Source organism: Epinephelus lanceolatus, chromosome 17 (genome assembly GCF_041903045.1).
Source record: "Epinephelus lanceolatus isolate andai-2023 chromosome 17, ASM4190304v1, whole genome shotgun sequence".
NCBI classification, from domain to species: Eukaryota; Metazoa; Chordata; class Actinopteri; order Perciformes; family Serranidae; genus Epinephelus; species Epinephelus lanceolatus.
This window is the reverse complement of record NC_135750.1, coordinates 36958168-36975946: the sequence shown is the minus strand read 5'-3', so window position 1 is coordinate 36975946 and position 17779 is coordinate 36958168. Positions and strand designations below refer to the sequence as shown.

At 38.2% G+C, this 17779-nt stretch overlaps 1 protein-coding gene across 2 annotated transcripts in view; it reads left to right on the top strand.

Moving 5' to 3' along the window:
* piezo1 (piezo type mechanosensitive ion channel component 1 (Er blood group)) overlaps nt 1–17779 on the top strand; it is a 120476-nt gene that overhangs the window by 28063 nt on the left and 74634 nt on the right. For both annotated transcript variants that reach the window (XM_033612916.2, XM_033612915.2), the window contains exon 2: nt 9189–9284. In XM_033612916.2, coding sequence (XP_033468807.2) covers nt 9189–9284 — 96 coding nt within the window. The remainder of the gene's footprint in view (nt 1–9188; nt 9285–17779) is intronic.

Genomic DNA, 17779 nt, shown 5'->3' with positions numbered 1-17779 from the left:
GTGGTGCTGTTTGTGATTGTATGGATGGGTGTATGGGCAGGAAACTTGATACCGCGGAGGTTACTACTGTACAGACTCTGGCTCCAAATGATGTCAACAGAGCAAGATGGAAGTGGCTGTATCTGGGATATTTTAACTGCAGTTCTTTACAGTGGGGGTAAATGGAGATGCGTAGTCCATCTTTATATAAAGTCTGTGTTTACATTACGTAACCTACACTGCTAAATTAAGCTACATGCTAATGTCAGGGAAACATGTTATCTGTAATGATGTAAATTTCTCCTGAATTTTGGACCATATTCCTGCTGGAAATTTTCTTGGTGTGTTTTGAGGCTGTTTTTGGAGATTTTTCATGCTAGAAAAAGCCACTATTATCTTTTACAGTCATTCTCCGGTTGCAAGTATATTGCTAACCTATGTGGCTGCGTGCTTATGTCAGGAAAACATAAGCTTGGTTGCTAATGTTGTTAATTTCTTCTTGACTTTTTCCTTGTGGAACGTGTCTGGTTGTGTTAAGAAGCTTTTTTTGGTGATTTTTCATGGTAGAAAGTTCCACTATTACAGTCATTCCACAGCTGCAACAACACTACTAACAAACCTGTAATGACATGCTATGTCGTCAGAGAAACGTGATCTTGGTTGCTGGTGTTTTTAATTTCTCCTAGATTTTGGATCATTCCCATGCTGGAACATGTCAGGATGACTTTAGGAGCTTTTATTTCAGAAGGAAGGCTTAAAGGGATAGGTGCGAAAATGGAGCCTTCTCAGACAGAGGGTGAACACAGGTGTCCAAGCTAAGACAGTATGAGGAAAATAAAGTGTTTTTTGGCCACTTAAGCATGTAAACATGATGTAGTAAAAACCTTAAATACATGTATGAACCTAAAAAGTTATAGGCCCTCTTTAAAGGACTTGAATCAGGGGCAAAGTAGTCTCACATAGTCAGACCTATCTTGTGTTGTGTAAGCGCTTGAGAAAGGTCTGGGTGAACCCATCATAATTCTGCATTAAAGGAAAAGAATGCTCTCGGTTGTTTGTATTTTTTTAAACACAGTTCTCTTTGGTGGCACCAAGCCCAGAATGCAGCAATGGTTTTCTTGCAAAATAATGTCAGGAAGGAACTTGTTTTGGTGGGGAGGAGAGCCCTGGCATTAAAAATGGTTAAATGCCTGAAAAAAAAAATTAACATGGGTTGCTAGCTCGATGGAGTACCGGCCTTTAATTGTGGAAATATATTACTCATAGTAGCAGGCAGCTCTGCAGTAGCGCAGTCTGGATAAACACTGCTCGCCTGTGAGCGGCAGCGAGGTAGCTGTCACGCACTGCTCACGCCAGGCACTGTGGCTCACATATTATGCCAGCAGTTTGCATTCTGTGAGTCAGACTAGGAGCAAAGAAACATGATCAGGACATCTTTGTTTATTTGTTGGTAAAAATGTTTAATGACTTTATTATTTTATCAAAAATGGTTAATAAAGAAGCTTCAATCAATTGAAAGTTATTTCACAGATCTTGGCCAGCGATTCCATGACCTTTGGTATGGATATTCACAATGTTTGTGTGACATGGCAACATTTCCTAACAATAATCAACTGCTTTGTGACTCTTGACCTTTCCTCTAGTGCAACTGGCTTCACATTTCTTTACTTGTTTAGTTTACTGTAAATGCACATGCAAGGGCATAGGTTTCGTTTCAACAGTGTTGGGAAAATGTATGAAACGATGGGTTTAGGGGTCCTTTGCCAGAAAATTTTGAGCATAAGATCCTTAATTTACTGCATTCCGATGAATTTGTCTACACCAATATTTACCTTTTCTGCATCAGTTTATGGTGTAAATGTCTTTATTTATTTTCAAAATAAAAGTCTTATTCTACTTTTATGTTTTTATTGTGGGGGATGGATATGTTCCCTGAAATCTTCACATACGTACACATGTGAAAAGAGACCACATTTAATTTAAACTACTGTCCTTCATATTCTCGTCTTTATTTTGTTAGATTACATTTAGTTATTTGTTGAACAGACCTTATTTCGTGCAGTCTATGAATACGGAGAGGGCTGAGATATTGTACAGTGATCTGTTTAAATAGTCTAAAAGTGATTAATTTCCCATGTGTTGGAGAACAATGGGCTGTGTGAGCTGCCTGACTCTTCCTGGCAGTGAAGTAGCTCACATTCTTCAACATAAACACAAGTAGCGTGAAAAGCTAAAGTGACTTGGCATTTTACTGCCATGTCAGATGACAAACCACATGAGTCACATATGGAAGAGAGGAAATGCTTTCTCCCTCTCAAGGCCAACACCGTTCGCTGCTGCAGTAGTTTACAGGGTATCTGAGGACGACCAAAGCCTTTGGCTTCACAACTAGAATGAGAAAATAATGAGCAGAAGAACAAACCTAAAACAAACAAACAATAAACACGTTTTATTGAAAGGGTCACTTTGCCTCAATTTAAAAATATATACATTTTTTCTCTCTACCCTCTAGTGGTATCTGTGCAGACACTTTGGTTTTGTTTGTCCAGATGTCCAAATATCTGTCCCTGAGGTTACTGTCTCCACCCCAGCAGAGTCTAGGTAAACAGATTTATTTGTGGTGCTCACTGCACTGAAAAAATATGTTTAAAAAAGTCACAATGCCCTGTTTATCCACAGAACACACTGTCAGCAACAGCACTGTTTCCTGATTGGAAAGCAGTTCAACTGAAAACAATATTTGTCTCATTTTTACGCTAATGACTTGATTAGAATTACTTTCTAAATAAATCTCATGTTGAATAAAAGATTAAGAGAAAGAGAAAACTGCTCTGATGCTGTACTGGGGTAAGAGTAGGATGAATTAGGATGAAGGGGCACTAATAGATTTTACATATCAAGATCAGTTATGTAAAAACAGCTGTAGACTGTTTTCTGCAGCTCTGAAAGTGCTTTGTCAAGTAAAAACAATCTTTTTATATTTCATGTCAGACAAAATTAACTTCATTCAGACTCATTGCTTGACAACCCAACTTTAGATTAAGCCTTTCAAACAAACAGTGTGTTACTTACAATAATTTGTTGTGATGTTTAGAAATGAACAGCCTAATTGGAATAAAATGATCGTGACACTCCTATAATTTGAACATTTTAGTGCAGAAAGTTTTCATTTGGTAGATAAATACAATATTGGTTGGTTAAACATGGCATTGCCTCTACACATACCTCTTTGCTCTTGCTTAAGGCTGCAACTCTGTTGGTCATAGTTCACCACAGTTTCTATCCATGCAATGCAAAGATGCATATTTGCCAAAACTTTTCATTTGTAAATGGTTTGTATGGCAGGGAAGTCTTCCACTTTGGCTTCATTTTAGTGTGGTGTCATGGTGTCAGCATTACTACAGTGGAGTGGAGATGTGGTGTATGTAATGACTGTGATTAGTAGACTGACTGATTGCTAAAAAGCTGAGACATATGGTTGAATCTGCACTTGTTTTATTGAAGACATTCCAAGCATCTGTTCTGTAAATGGATTGTTCATTAATTGTGAATGTTTTCAGAATGCAGTTGTAGGTCGTCACACTAAAACAAAGAGACAAATTTGCAGGTGAGAATGTTTATGGGTGATTATGCAGTAGTTTTGGAATGTGGCCCATGAAGTAAAATGAGATTGACACCGCTGGTGTAGCCGTTGCTGATAACTAGCAGAGGAGGTCAGCCTTTTTCCCTTTTCTTTTTCATTTTTTTTATTTTCTGACATCTGCTCAATGGAAAGATACTCTGTGCAGTATGTACTCCATAATCCCAGAGAGCTGGCAAAAGTAATCAGATGTTTATTTTGAGTTTATGTGGCAGGTTAGAAATGTTTCGAATCAGTGGAGCTAGACAGGCAAAGAGGAAGCCATGCCTGAAGAGAACACTCTGCTGTGAGTAGACGTTGGCATCTTGAGGTCAAGATTTGATTTGATTTGCCCTGGCTTTGTAACATGGTTGACCCTGTGTGACTGGCTGTATTTGCATTCAATATTGTGACTGTAAGGGACAGGAAACTCTTGAAGAGAGAGACAAAGAGAAAGGGATGTGTCAGCGACCTCTGTCACAGGCAAGGAATGGGAACGGTATACATGAGAGCTGAGCTGCAGTAGCTGTGGTGTCCTGCAGTTTTAGTTGTGGTTTTTCAGGGCTGGGTTTGTTTAGTCAGTGTTGTCCTACAGATTACACCAGAACAACCTTTGGTCTTAATTCATGATTTCATCAGGACACTGGTGGAAACTCAACAATGACTGCTTTCTGTCTATTGTGTCTACATGTTCTGTTCTAATAGCAGTTAAAAGTACAGGGACTCCCATATCCCTGATTTATAGTCCTCACCACCCAACAAGACAAACATATGTCCTTGACATCTCGTGCAACAGAGAAAGACAAAGCCAAAAAGGTAAAGGGATGAAACTATGATAAATGCAGCCTGGTAGGAGACATGACTTTTACAGCCTCCCCCTGGTGTGGTCTAATTCTTGCAGACAGACAGGAAGACAATATGTTTGATGTTTTAGCGATTGGAGGAAATAACAGAGCGCTGTGTTTTAGTCTTTGTCTGTGTTCCAGTTATTGTACAGTCATATAATAACTCTGTCATAAAGCAGTTCAGACAGAGAGAAAGACAGAGGGAGATAAAAAGAGGATAGAATAAGTTTGTGACTGATGTTGACCTTTCTTTTAAATTTGTTCTAAACTGTTCAATAGAATTAGTGAAAGAAATGTAAAAGTGAAAGTCTACAGCCCTGCTATGGCCTGCAATGTTCATTACAGCCCACAAAGCTAGTGGATAAAATTTTGTAATAACTGTCATTAATAAATGGTAATTTAAATAAATGTCTATTGAATTTAATACAGTTTAGTAAATAGTTATTTTACTGTAAACAAATAATGAAAAGATAATTAATTATGTTTACTAATTATTAGTAATGCCATCATTTATGTTTTTTTTTACAGTTCATTGTCGCATAACATTATATACTATATTAAGTATTTATTAATGATCATCAAATTACATGTAAACCCTTTAAGAAATTGTTCTGTAAAGATTACATAGGTAGCTGGACGTGATATTTGTAACACTTGTCATCAGTTAATCATTTGTTTATTTGGGTTTTGCAACTAATGCTTATGATAATAAGTTATTGAATAAGCAGTTTATTAAGCATGACTGTAAGTGACATTAATTTGGCATTATTAATCTTTTATCAGTCATCTATAAAACAGTGTTTATTGCAATGATAGCAGAACATCTGCTCATCATATTGAACACATTTATGAACAGAAGGTCAGTGTTAACATGCAGCTCTGCACCACAGATAAACATGGTGAGAGACGAGGACGATGGGATTATAAAAACAAGTTAACAGTCAGCAAGAACAACTTTATTTTCAAATAAATTATTTATATTATATTCGGAATGCAGGGGTAAGGGTATTTTAGAGGCACAGTTTACTTTAAAAGTCCATTAAAGCACTTTAAAAGTTTACATTTCACTTTATCTAAACCTGAGGGGGTGATTGGCAGTGCTCTATGTTTCCATCTCTTAGCTAGGAGACAAAGCCCAAAAATAACAAACATGAAAACAATAAACATTTCAACCTTATAAAAGTCACTTAAATCATAATAATGTATGTATGTATGTATGTATACTTTACAAAGCATTTATTATAAATTTAAAATGCATAATAAACATCTGTTGCAACTTTACAACAGCCATTTAAATGATGTTTATAGATACAAGCACAGTATTAACCACTGAGCCATTTAAGACGGTATTATAAACATCAGTCGCCACTGTATAAAAGCCACCCAAATAATGTTTACAGAAGTTCACAAACCAAGTAAACCACTGTTACAAATATCTGGTTCATCAATCTATCAACGTAATATTTTAGATGTTTTACAATTATTTCTTAAAGATTTACACATCATTTGGGATACCTAACAAATATGTCCATTTAATATAGTAGGCTATATAAAGTTGTTATAAATGTGTGCAACAATAAATTGTTAAAATGACATATTATGGGTGGCAGTAGCTCAGTCTATAGGGACTTGGTTTGGTAACCGGAAGGTTGCTGGTTCAAGTCCCCATCCCAACCAAATATAGAGTGTGGACTGGTACCTGGAGAGGTGCCAGTTCGTCTCCTGGGCACTGCTGAGGTGCCCTTGAGCAAGGCACTGGATTTACCAACTACTCCTGGCACTTGTGCGTATTTCACAACAGAGTGGAAAAAAAAAAAAGAATTTCCCCCTTGTTATGAAAGTTATAAATGAAGTATATCTTCTTCTTACTAATAATCAGTAAACATTATTTTCACTTAATTTTTAATAGTAAAATAACTATTAACTAATGTTACTTTTTTAATGAACAATTTTCCATTTTTTAGTATGGTTATTATAAAGTGTATAGCTATACTCCTGACTGCAGTCTGCAATTAGGAGTAGGATCAAATATTAGACTCCACCTACACGGAGCAGCTTCCCCAGCCTTCCCCAAAGGTTTTTTATTTATTTTTCTTTTCAGGCCGGCTGAGGTTGACATCAAGCGTAACAATAAAAGAAAGGTACATGCTGAGTATAGGCGTAGTTACATCTTGGAAGATCTGGGGAGATTGAATATCACAGCAAGTGACATGACAGTCAGACTAGTTGCTGTTCAGATATCTTGCTCTGGACTGAATTTCATCTACTATCAACAATATTTGCTCGCTGTCAATTCAACCATGAAATCCATGTCACTTCAGTGAAATGAGCACAGGGGCAATGCTGCTGTACATCATATATATATGCAGCAACAACATGGAGGCCTTCACATCACATTTACTGTGTTGAAGCAATTCATGATATCTTATTGTTACATTAACACTCTTACCAGTATGTTTGGGATTTTGCCTGTATGTGTGTGTGTGTGTGTGTGTGTGTGTGTGTGTGTGTGTGTGTGTGTGTGTGTTTTTACATGTTAAGTCCTCTAGTTGTGTGTCTGGTGTTCCATTCAAAGTTGAACATGATGCTGTGAATTCAGTCTGCATGGTAAACCTCTCACCTCCATGCTCAAACTGTGATCTCAACAGGCTGAGATTAATCCAGACCTTAACCCTTGGTGAGTTAATAATTATCACTGCGTGTGTTTAACTGGAGGAAATGAGCCTGCACATTTTCTTTGTTTCCAGGTTTTAATATTGGCAGATCGTCTTAATTCTTCCAAGCCAGCAACACCTCATAAAATCCCTCTTGTTGTGCCATATGTGCCGGAGAAAGACAGCTGTAAAACCTTCCCTTGCTGGAGAACTCTGCATCAATCAGACAGTTAAACCCTCTCTGTTGGCTCGCCCTGAGGTGAAATGATGACAGTGCCATAATGCAAAAATCCATTATTTCAACAATGCTCAGGGGCACTGTATGAAAGTCTTAAATTACACGTTTCCCTTAGGTCATTATTATAAAAGCACGCAGAGCTGCCAAGCACTGGTCAGACCTACAGAACTTCATGTTGTGGTACACATCTTACACACCCAGCTACACTGACCGTGAATTGTTCTGAGCACTGCTAAAACATGAGTGAACTACATGTAATAATGTGCCTGAATGTATCCTGTGTAAACAATGACAAAGCACTGAAGCAGCTGCACTGCTAATGTTCTGCTTATATCAGGTATTAAATTAGAGTTTGCTCAGGAGAAATTTGAGTATGAGGTTAAGAAAATTTTGAGACAGGCTCCTTTGTCAGTGTCTTTCAAAACAATCAATATGACTGCCCTTAAAACACTCATAGAAATGTTTTCTGATTTGCCATTTTTAAAGTTAGTTGATTTTGGCAAAGGAAGTACTTGATTGATGTTAGGGAAAGATTAAGGTCATGGTTACGGGAAACAGGAGAATAAGACTTACACAATATAACCAGTCATAAAAAACACACTAGTTTCAATGAAAAGCTGAACCAACATGATACACAATACACAGTACAAGATACTGTCGGACAGAACCTTCAAGACACTGAAATAGAATTTGGTTGTGTTTTAGCAACACGTTGCTGTATTACAAGTGGCTCTTTAGGCATCTAGACATGGGTGTTTTGTAGCAACCTGTCACTGTTTTTCCACTGGAGATAGTGCCATGGAAAGTGGTTATTTTTTACTGAGACATTGCTGTGTTGTCAGGTGGCTTTGTGTCCTAAAACAGGGTATTTTAACCCAAAATATGATCTTTTCCTAACCCATAACCAAGTGTTTTTTGTGCCTAAACCTAACCACATGTCAACTACAGTATACGTAAGGTGCTTAGTTATTGTATATGCTTTTCTGTATTCACTGTGTTCCACCACTTTTTTGTATTTTAGGACTGTGTAACAAGTATGGTCTCCATTTTCATGCCTCACAGTACTCCATTCAATACTTAAAAACTACAGTTCTCAGGAGGTGGGGCTTTTACCACCAGGGGTGTGCACAGGTGTGATGCATAGTGCCAATGATTAGACTGAGATTGGTTACTTTTGCCTGCCTGTCCATCGCTGATTTCAATGAGTTTCAATGTATTTGCTACATGATAATGCAAAAATGTAACCTGTCCATGGTTTGCATAAACCTACAATGCCAACATTTTTTTGCCAATTGGGTTGTATTTTACATGGAAAAAGAAGAGGCTGGTGACTCCATGTTTATCACAACAGATACAGGTCATATACAGGACAACAGTAGCTGCCAACAAACACAGGAAAATCAATCATAGTTGAAAAAAAAAAGTCCAGGAATGAAGGCTAATGAATAATGGCGCCCACATTTTGACATTTTTTATTGATGCTTTACTGTGTCTTCTGCATTTTGGTGGATATTTACTTTTTCGTTAACTTGCAATGTGAAGCAATTTGTTTTTATTAATGTGCTTTACAAGCAAATGTTTCTTTGCATAGAGTACATATGTCAGTTGTTGGGTGTCATAAAGTCCATGCTGTATCATTTAGCATTTTATAGATGAGGAGTAGCCTATTTGTTTTCAGACCCATTTATGTTGTATAGTATGATCACAAATGCTTTATAGCACAATTAAATGTCTCTCAAGACCAAGGTTTATGAGTATATAAGGGAAGGCCCCCAGCCAACATGTCATACCTGCTAGAATCTCTATCTGCACATGCATGCTGTTGTTTGACTCTGATCTTTCTATCTTTGCAGCTTGTCTGTTTCGTTACAACATCCTGTCACTGGTTCACTTCCTCTACCTGCTGCTGCTGCCATGGTTCCTGTGTCCAAACAAGCACACAATCAGAGGTAAGACTGTCTGTGTTTGTACTGCAGGGCTCTTGCGGCATTTTGCACCAAATCGTTTTTCCTCAGACCCCAAGTTGTGAAATTAAATGTGATTCCAACACTGTAACTTCAACTTCTGGTATGTAGTAATACCAAGAAAGCCTGGTGAACAGGGCTGGGTTTCATACTGGAAACTGTTAAGGTATCAATTGAAATAAACCAGTACCAAACAGAATTGAAATATCTCCAGTCAAACAATACCTGATTTCAATCCTTTTGGTGCCAGTGTGGGGCACCCATTAGCTCACCTGGTAGAATGGGTGCCCCATATACAAAGGCTGTGTCCTTGATGTAGCAGCCACGGGTTCCATCCCAAAGCCCTTTGCTGCATGTCATAACCCCTCTCTCCTCCTTTCATGCTAAACCTGTCCTATCTAATAAAGACCCCCAGCGCAAAATCCTGCGCTGGGGGTCTGATCCCAGACCATTCTGACTCATTGCTGGATTAGCAGCCTTTGTATTGCTGTCGTCTGGTCAATCCAACATCTGCTCAGTTAGCACAAGAAAGCACAAGAGCAGCTGCTAACATTCAAGAGTCAGCCATTTAATGGTGCCAACAAAATCACACCAACAATGAAATGATGTGAAAAATGTCATCTGGCAGATTTTGTTGTCAAATAAGCAGGAAGATCTGGGTGCTAGCAAGATGGAGAGAAATTCAACATATTAAATTACACATACTACACATTTTGTTATGATACAAACCTGGTTTAAAATCAACAAATTATATCTTTAAGTATATTTTGTTGATAATACTTTTAGATAAGTAACAATGCAGAGCATTTACCTGGAATGGAGTATTTTTTACAGTGTGGTATTGCTACTTTTACTTGAGTGAAGAATATAAATACTTCCCCCACCACTGATACCATGTACGATACATACCCACTGAGAACACACATCCAGTATATATATATATATATATATATATATATATATATATATATATATATATGTATATATAGAGAGAGAGAGACAGGGGGGGCACAGAAAACGATGGGGAGTTCCCCTACAGGAAAACCCACTGGACTGCCAAGATCCTGACATGCGCACACACACACACACACACTGGGGGGAAAAAAATCAAGGGCCTAATAGGAAGCAGCACTGTTGGGCCCTGAGGGGAAAGAAGAGACAGTTTAAGTCAGAGCTGGAGATTACTCAACAGTTGGCATGTGTTCAAATATTCAATTATACTCTTATACGTCATGTTAAGACGCTCATACTTAGTTATCCTTTCAGGAGGTTTAGTCTGAGGATGGTGATGTCAGATTGTTTTGAAAGTCTGAACACTCAGTGGTGCTTAGACATTTGACGTTACACAGTTCACAGTTATTGGGCACTAAATCAAGGATTGTATCTTAAAAACCATCCAGAGAATAAAGAATGTATATTCTAAGTAGTAAGTGCCGAGTCTTTTTGTCAAGCAGTGGTACTTAGTGAATATTCTTTCAGGTTATAAAGTTTATTATAGATTAAAATTTTAAGCACATTTTTGAAATGAAACCAGGCACATCTTTCCTACATCATGTGTGACAGCGCTGTTCATTCATTAATAATAGTATTAACATACTATTAAATAAACTTAAACAAAGTAAATGTGATTAGAGTGTAAGTAGTGGTAAACTAGCCAGCAATGGCAAAACATTTTGCGTGTCAGCAGCAGTGGTGGAGGAAATATTCTGATCCGTTATTTACTTACTCAGGAATATGTATTTAAGTATTAAAAGTAAAAGTACTCATGAGAGAAAAGTTTCATTAGATTTAATTAAAAAAATGAAACAAATTAAAAGGAAATGCCACAAATCCTCATATACAAATCTGAAACCATGAAATGATTTTGCATGAATAAGTTTCCAATTCATTTTCTAATGAATCACCTAATAATTCCAGCTGCACTCACACAGTATCATTTGGTTTGTGTGCACAGATTCAAATTTGTAATGCAACTGGTAACTAAAATTATTTCAGTCATGTTAACATGTGCACAGAAGTATGAGAAATGTAAATGCCTTTTGGCAATTAGACCCCATCATGATGTCATATATTCCAGCAGGGTGCTGGTGGTGGTAAATGTAGTGATGAGATGAAGAGGGAGCTGAGGAAGTGGATGTGAGGAGGAGTGGGGTTTTGATGAGCTTGTCCTGGGCTCTGGATATGGTGACTGGAGGTGAATGGGGTGGAGGAGGGATGATTCCGCCTAATATGACAGCTGACAGGAGCAGAGAGGAGAACAGATTTATAGTTTGGCAGCAGCAACATGAATGGCTGAAGGAGATTGTTGCAAAGTTGGATTGGCTAACTAGGAGAGGGAACGTCCATAATCAGCTGATTGGTGGAGGTGGTGGAAGTGGGATAGAGAGAGAATTGTGAATGGATATAGCATAAAGAAAGTCTTCCTAATTGAACTTACGCTGAGCTTCATTAAATAACTGCAGTACAGTAAAAAGTATTTCCCTCAGAGGTGCAGTGGAGTGGAGGTATGGAGGCATGAAATTAAAAAAAACAAGTAAAAGTACTTGAGTAAATGTACTTAGTTACATTCCAGCAGTGGTCAGCAGAGGGACTCACAGTAACTGAAATTACAGCAACTTGGATCAATGGACCAACTCTTGTAGTATTACATCAGCCCTGAAATGTAATAATCCAATTATTATAATTACTCTAAAATATAATAATCTAGATTTGATGATATTCATCCTTTTTGTTCCTCAAATTTAAAACTTGTAAGACAGCAATTTGTGGACTGTGAAATCAGAGTTCTTCTCTTATTTTGGTAAGAGCTCACTCGACCACTCAAAATGTTCCCTTACCTAAGAGAAGAGCAAAAATAAGAAAACTCTAGTGAATCCCAGAAAACAGTGGGTACTAACAAAATAAGAGCAAATTGTGAATACGAACAAAAACAAAATATTATTTGTATATTGTTTCATGCATGAGGCCCAATGTCAGTAAACCACCTCATTGTCTTTTTCTTGGCTGCTTGCCATTGTTTGCCTGGCGCTAGGCTGCTAGCACTGAATGTCTGAATGTTTAGTAAAGAGGTGTGCTTGGATGGAAATGTTGACACAGATGTGTCATGGGAATTTCAAAGTAAGGGCGTATCTTAAAGATGACGATATGTATCAAAGTTTTAACATTTTTGTATTGCTTTAATAAAAGACTCACAGAGCTACTAGCATAGACTCTTGAGGCTCTTAGTCTTGTTTACATGTGGAAGATGCAGACTGAGACTGGTTTTAGTCTACTCTCCTGTTGAGCTGTTTGTCACAGCTCAAGCACATTCACAGATCGTTATTGGTCTGAAGATTTCAGAACAGATACACCACTGTGTCTCTGCTTTCTGCTGCTCTAAAAGTCATTGGAATCCATTATAAGAATGTCATGTCCAAACAACCCCCTCCTGTACACTATAATAGCTCGACAGTTTGTTTTGTGTGCCTGTAATAGGACCTGCAGACACTCATTGAGATCCAGACAGTTTAAGACATGAAAAGTCAGTGCTGAGATGATATCTTGCCAGGTTGTGGTATAAATAAAACATGAAAGCTGTTTGTATTGCATGTGTGAACAAGTCTAAATGAGATTCAAGGCCACAGTGCAGAGGTGCTCTGTGTCTGCTCGATGTAGAAGGCATTTGTTTGCCGACATATCATCTATTAACATTTCATAGGTTATAATACAAAGACTCTATTGCTGTTTTCTTTGGAAACTTTATTTGGATTGTGTAAAACAGGCAGCATTCTGTATGCCATATCTAATAAACAATGACATATGTGACAACATTTATTGAGGAGGTTAGAGGGTCTTCAGTTTAGTTCTTTGTTTATTTGGGATACTGACGTAGAGGTTAGCTCTACATGGTCAATCAACAGCAAAATCAACTTTGTATTTCATCAGGGAGGGAGGCTGTGTGAATGCTACTCTTCATTTATGACATTGCTTTCAGACTCAGTCCTCCATCAGTGCTGAGGACGAAGATGAAAAGTGGCAGAGGAACCTCCTTCTGGCACAAGCTGTGGCTCTATCTGCAGCAGCCCTGTCATGATTTAACAGAATCAACATGAAACTTTTCCATTTATCTGAATGCCAAAAGGCCATTATTTTAATAATCTCATGATCTCATGGTTAACAAATACCACAAGCATTTGGACCAGAAGGACACACAGAAAAAAGGAAAAACCCACGCACAAAGACACACACACATACAGTATAAACATAATTCAGTGTTTTTGGCACTGATGTGACTGTGATTGATTATTGAACCTTAACATAATTCATGGTGGATAACTAAACAAGGACATGCAGGGATGTCACAGGTGTTACGTCCATGGATATATATATATGTGTGTGTGTGTGTGTGTGTGTGTGTGTATATATATATGTATATATACTGTATATACATATATATATATATATATATATATGTATGTATACACAATTAAAAAGCTAAAGGCCTGTATGTTCACCTCCTGAGGAAGTCAAGAAATCCATGCAACCAACTATTAAAGCTGCTGCACAGTTTAGTGACATTGAGTTCCTCTTGGTTTCTTTTAGTGGAAACTACCACACACACACAGCTGTGTTTTGTGTGTATGATTTCCATCCAGAGAGGGTTGGGCTAGAAATGCAAACAGTGGCAGGGGAAGTTGCTGCGACTGCACCACTGTGACCCCACATACCATCCTCAGGCTGCGTCAGCTGTAAGTCAAATGGAAAAATGCCCTATATGTTTATTCTGAGTGTGGTCGCAGTGTTAATTTAACAGCTATTTTAGATTTAGTCTCAGCCTGTAGACATAAATGCTTATTAGTTTAGTCATATTTTAGTCGTTTTTATCCTTTATAGCTTTATTCATTCATTCATTTTCCGTAACAGCTTGTCCTGATACAGGGTCGTGGGGGGGCTGGACATGTCGCCACACCGTCACAGTGCTGACACATAGACAGACAACCATTTATGGTCACATTCAGTATGTTTACATGGACAGTTTAATTCCACTTTCATTTGGAATGAAAGGCCATTCCGATTAAAAGTGGTCATGTAAACGGTCATTCAAATTGAAAAATGGTCATTCCGATTGAAAATTAAATCCGATTAAAGGGGGTGGTTTATTCCGTTTGTCATTCCGAATGAAAGAATTTAGTGTGCATGTAACCGCTCATTCCTCGTTAAGTTCATTCCAGTCTTTCTGCACATGCTCGTTTCCTTGCCCTTCTGGCGCGATGACGTATATAGCGCGCATAGCAACGGGCTGAGATAGAGCAGTCGGACTCGTTGCACTCACCGGTTTCCATACGCCAAAGCATGATCTTCAATCTCCCTTCTTCAACCTTCTACCTCCCTTCTCCTCCTCAACAGACGAAGCATTAACAGAGCAAGGTTGTTGTCGTACTGCTGAGAATATAAGCAAAACAAGCCCGTAAAAGGCACTAAGAACGGCGTCGTCAAGTATCTTGTTATCCGGAGCGAGGACAGTGTTTTCTTCCGGTAAACGTAAACATGTAACATCCGCCCTGCCCCCTATCCAATCAGAAACCTTCCCTGCCCCAAACCTTGCGCAGACCCGAATAAAGGCGATTAAACTGATCTCCCCTGTAGACCCTCATTCGGAATGAATATTTCTCATGTAAACTACCTGAAAAAACTTTAATTCCGAATGACTTCATTCAGATTTATTTCATTCTAAATGAGAAGCCATCATGTAACCGCACCCATTGACACCTACGGGCAATTTAGAGTCACCAATTAACCTAACCCGCATGTCTTTGAACTGTGGGAAGAAGCCGGAGTACCCAGAGAGCAATGCTGACATGGAGAGAACATGCAAACTCCACACAGAAGGCCCTAGCTGGCCAGTGGATTCGAACCTAGAACCCTCTTGCTTTGAGGTGACAGTGCTAATCACTGCACAGCCGTGCCGCCCCTTTTGATAGCTTTAGTCTAGTTTTAGTTGACGACTACTCAACTCAAAACAATTTAGTCAACAAAATCTATTCAATTTTAGTCAACTTTTAGTCAAAATCTTTTTTCCTGCAAACTAATCCAGTTGGGCTAATACAGGTGTTAATAGTTGGAAACAAGATGACAGGTTGTATCAGATGTTAAAATTTCATTTTGATGTCATATTTTTCTACAACTAAAAACAATTTATACACAAGCTTACATTTTTCCAAAAGTTTTTGACAGGTTTTAAAGATCATTCACAAGCAAACACTCACTGATCATCATTTCGAAAGTTCAAAGTCCCTCTGTTTATGGTCTCAAAAACTTTGAGACTACAAATAACTAATCTGAGTCAAGTAGGATTTGTACCTAGGTTCATTGTAAACTCTGACTTATTGATCTCACTGTAAAGAAGCAGAAAAATAACTTTATTTCAGCCTGAATTCTTTCTTAATCTGCATCATGATAGAGTCCTCTCGCAGAGTCTGTAATTAAAACTAAACTTGTAGCTGTGTCAGAGAAAACTGTGGCGAGTTCAGACTGTTAACTTACACAGTTGCACTCACAGGTAACTGAGCCTCCTACCTGCCTGTCAAACAGGATCAAACCTTAAATCTTCTTGAGACAGTCCGGATCTGAGCAGAGTCCTTTAGGGATTAACAGTCCAGCAGCTGCTTGCTTTGCTGCTATTCAGTGGCTAAAAAGTGGAGCTAACTGCTAACAACCACTGCTGCAACTAACAAACTCCACAAATCCATTCAACACTTCCACCACCCACAGTCAGACACACAGCTCATTATTTAGTGCTGAATTACAGCTCACAACTCACCAATGGCTGACGCTGCTCTGGTGTGAGTATTTTGCAGGCAAGTGAAACATCCTGGTGCTAACTATTTACTGGAGTTTACAGCCAGTCGACATTCTGATCTCACACCGCTCATACAGCATTAATAAAAGTGCACAGCCATTCTCAGCTTCCTAGTTTAAAATATTTTTTTTACTACTGTTCATAAAATAATTAATCATTCAGTTCTCCTATCATCTTCTTTTTAACATTTTCGTCCTGTCTCATTGATGAAAATGCAATGTACATTTCATCATAGTGTTTGTTATCAAGATCCATTTTTAGTTCTTCAACGTTTTGTCTTCGTCATAGTCCTTAAGTTGTTGACGAATTTTTTTTGTTACAGTTTTCGTATTTGAAATTAACACTGTATCGTTGGTCTCCTTCACCTCAGTGGTGCCCCCAAAAAATTTAATGGGAGTGTTCTGATGGGGTTACTGAAAATTGTGGGGTGGCACATCAAAACCAAAAGCCATAACTGAATTTCAGGAATTGATATTGTATGCTGTTTTAGTATGTAGCTGAAAACTGTGTCAATATGGAGAGTTAAGGAATCACACAGTGATATAATTAGGTTTCTTATTTTGACGTTAATGTTTTTTAATTATCTGATGTGCACTGATGAATATCAGTACAGTTAACATTTAGGTCCACAACAATCCTGTTTTAAAGTGTTATATATCTATACGTTAGGCAATTTATAGATCTACAAATAGGCTGGTTGTCCTTTCCCACAAAAAGAGAAATATACAGCTTTAATTTAAAGGATCATATTGATTGTAAGGAACAAAACATTTACCTGGGAACAAACCCATAGAACCCATTTTCACTTAAATATTTCAAGGTGAAAGTTCAAGGGACCCCTTTGAAAATGGCCATGCCAGTTGTTCCCTCGCCAAAATGTAGCCTAAAATTGGAGCTTTATTTAGCCTCCTTCCTGACAAGCTATGCTGGCATGGTTGGTATCAATAGATGGTTGGCTTGTTTTACGAGATGCCACTACTTTCGCACCACAGCCTCTAAAGACAGTAATAAGGACCTCAAAAATATTTTCGCCCTCGGGGCAGTGGGGGGCCAGCAGTTGTCATGGCCCCCCTCGCCCCCCTTTGGGGCACCACTGCTTCACATATATTCTCTGCAGTTAGAGCTGAAACAATTAGTCATTTAATTAATTAGTCAAACAACAGAAAAAATGATCAGCAACTGCTGATTATCAATTAATCGTGTAAGTCATTTTTCAAGCAAAAATGCTAAACATGATCTAGTTTCAGCTTCTAAATTGTAAGACTTTGCTTTGTGATAGTAAACTAAATATCTTTGGAAAACATTTGAAGACATATCTGTCCTCCCGAAGCCAGGTGTCTGTGCCCTGAAAGTGTTTTCTGCGTGACAGGTTATCGCAGATATTAATTGTTAAGCCCTCTGTATTTATGTTCATACCACAGCTGCCACCATGGGGCCGACATGCAACAAATGTTTCAGGATTGACTGGGCACGACCTCGGTTATTTATGAGGCTGCTGAAAGTGTCTTCACTGAGGATCTATTGACAGCCTGTCACAGATTTCATCACAAATTTATTGTGGATCATACTCCTCATAGACACCTCGCCCTATTAAACCTAACACTGCATCTCCACACCACTATGCATCATGTGTGTATAGTGG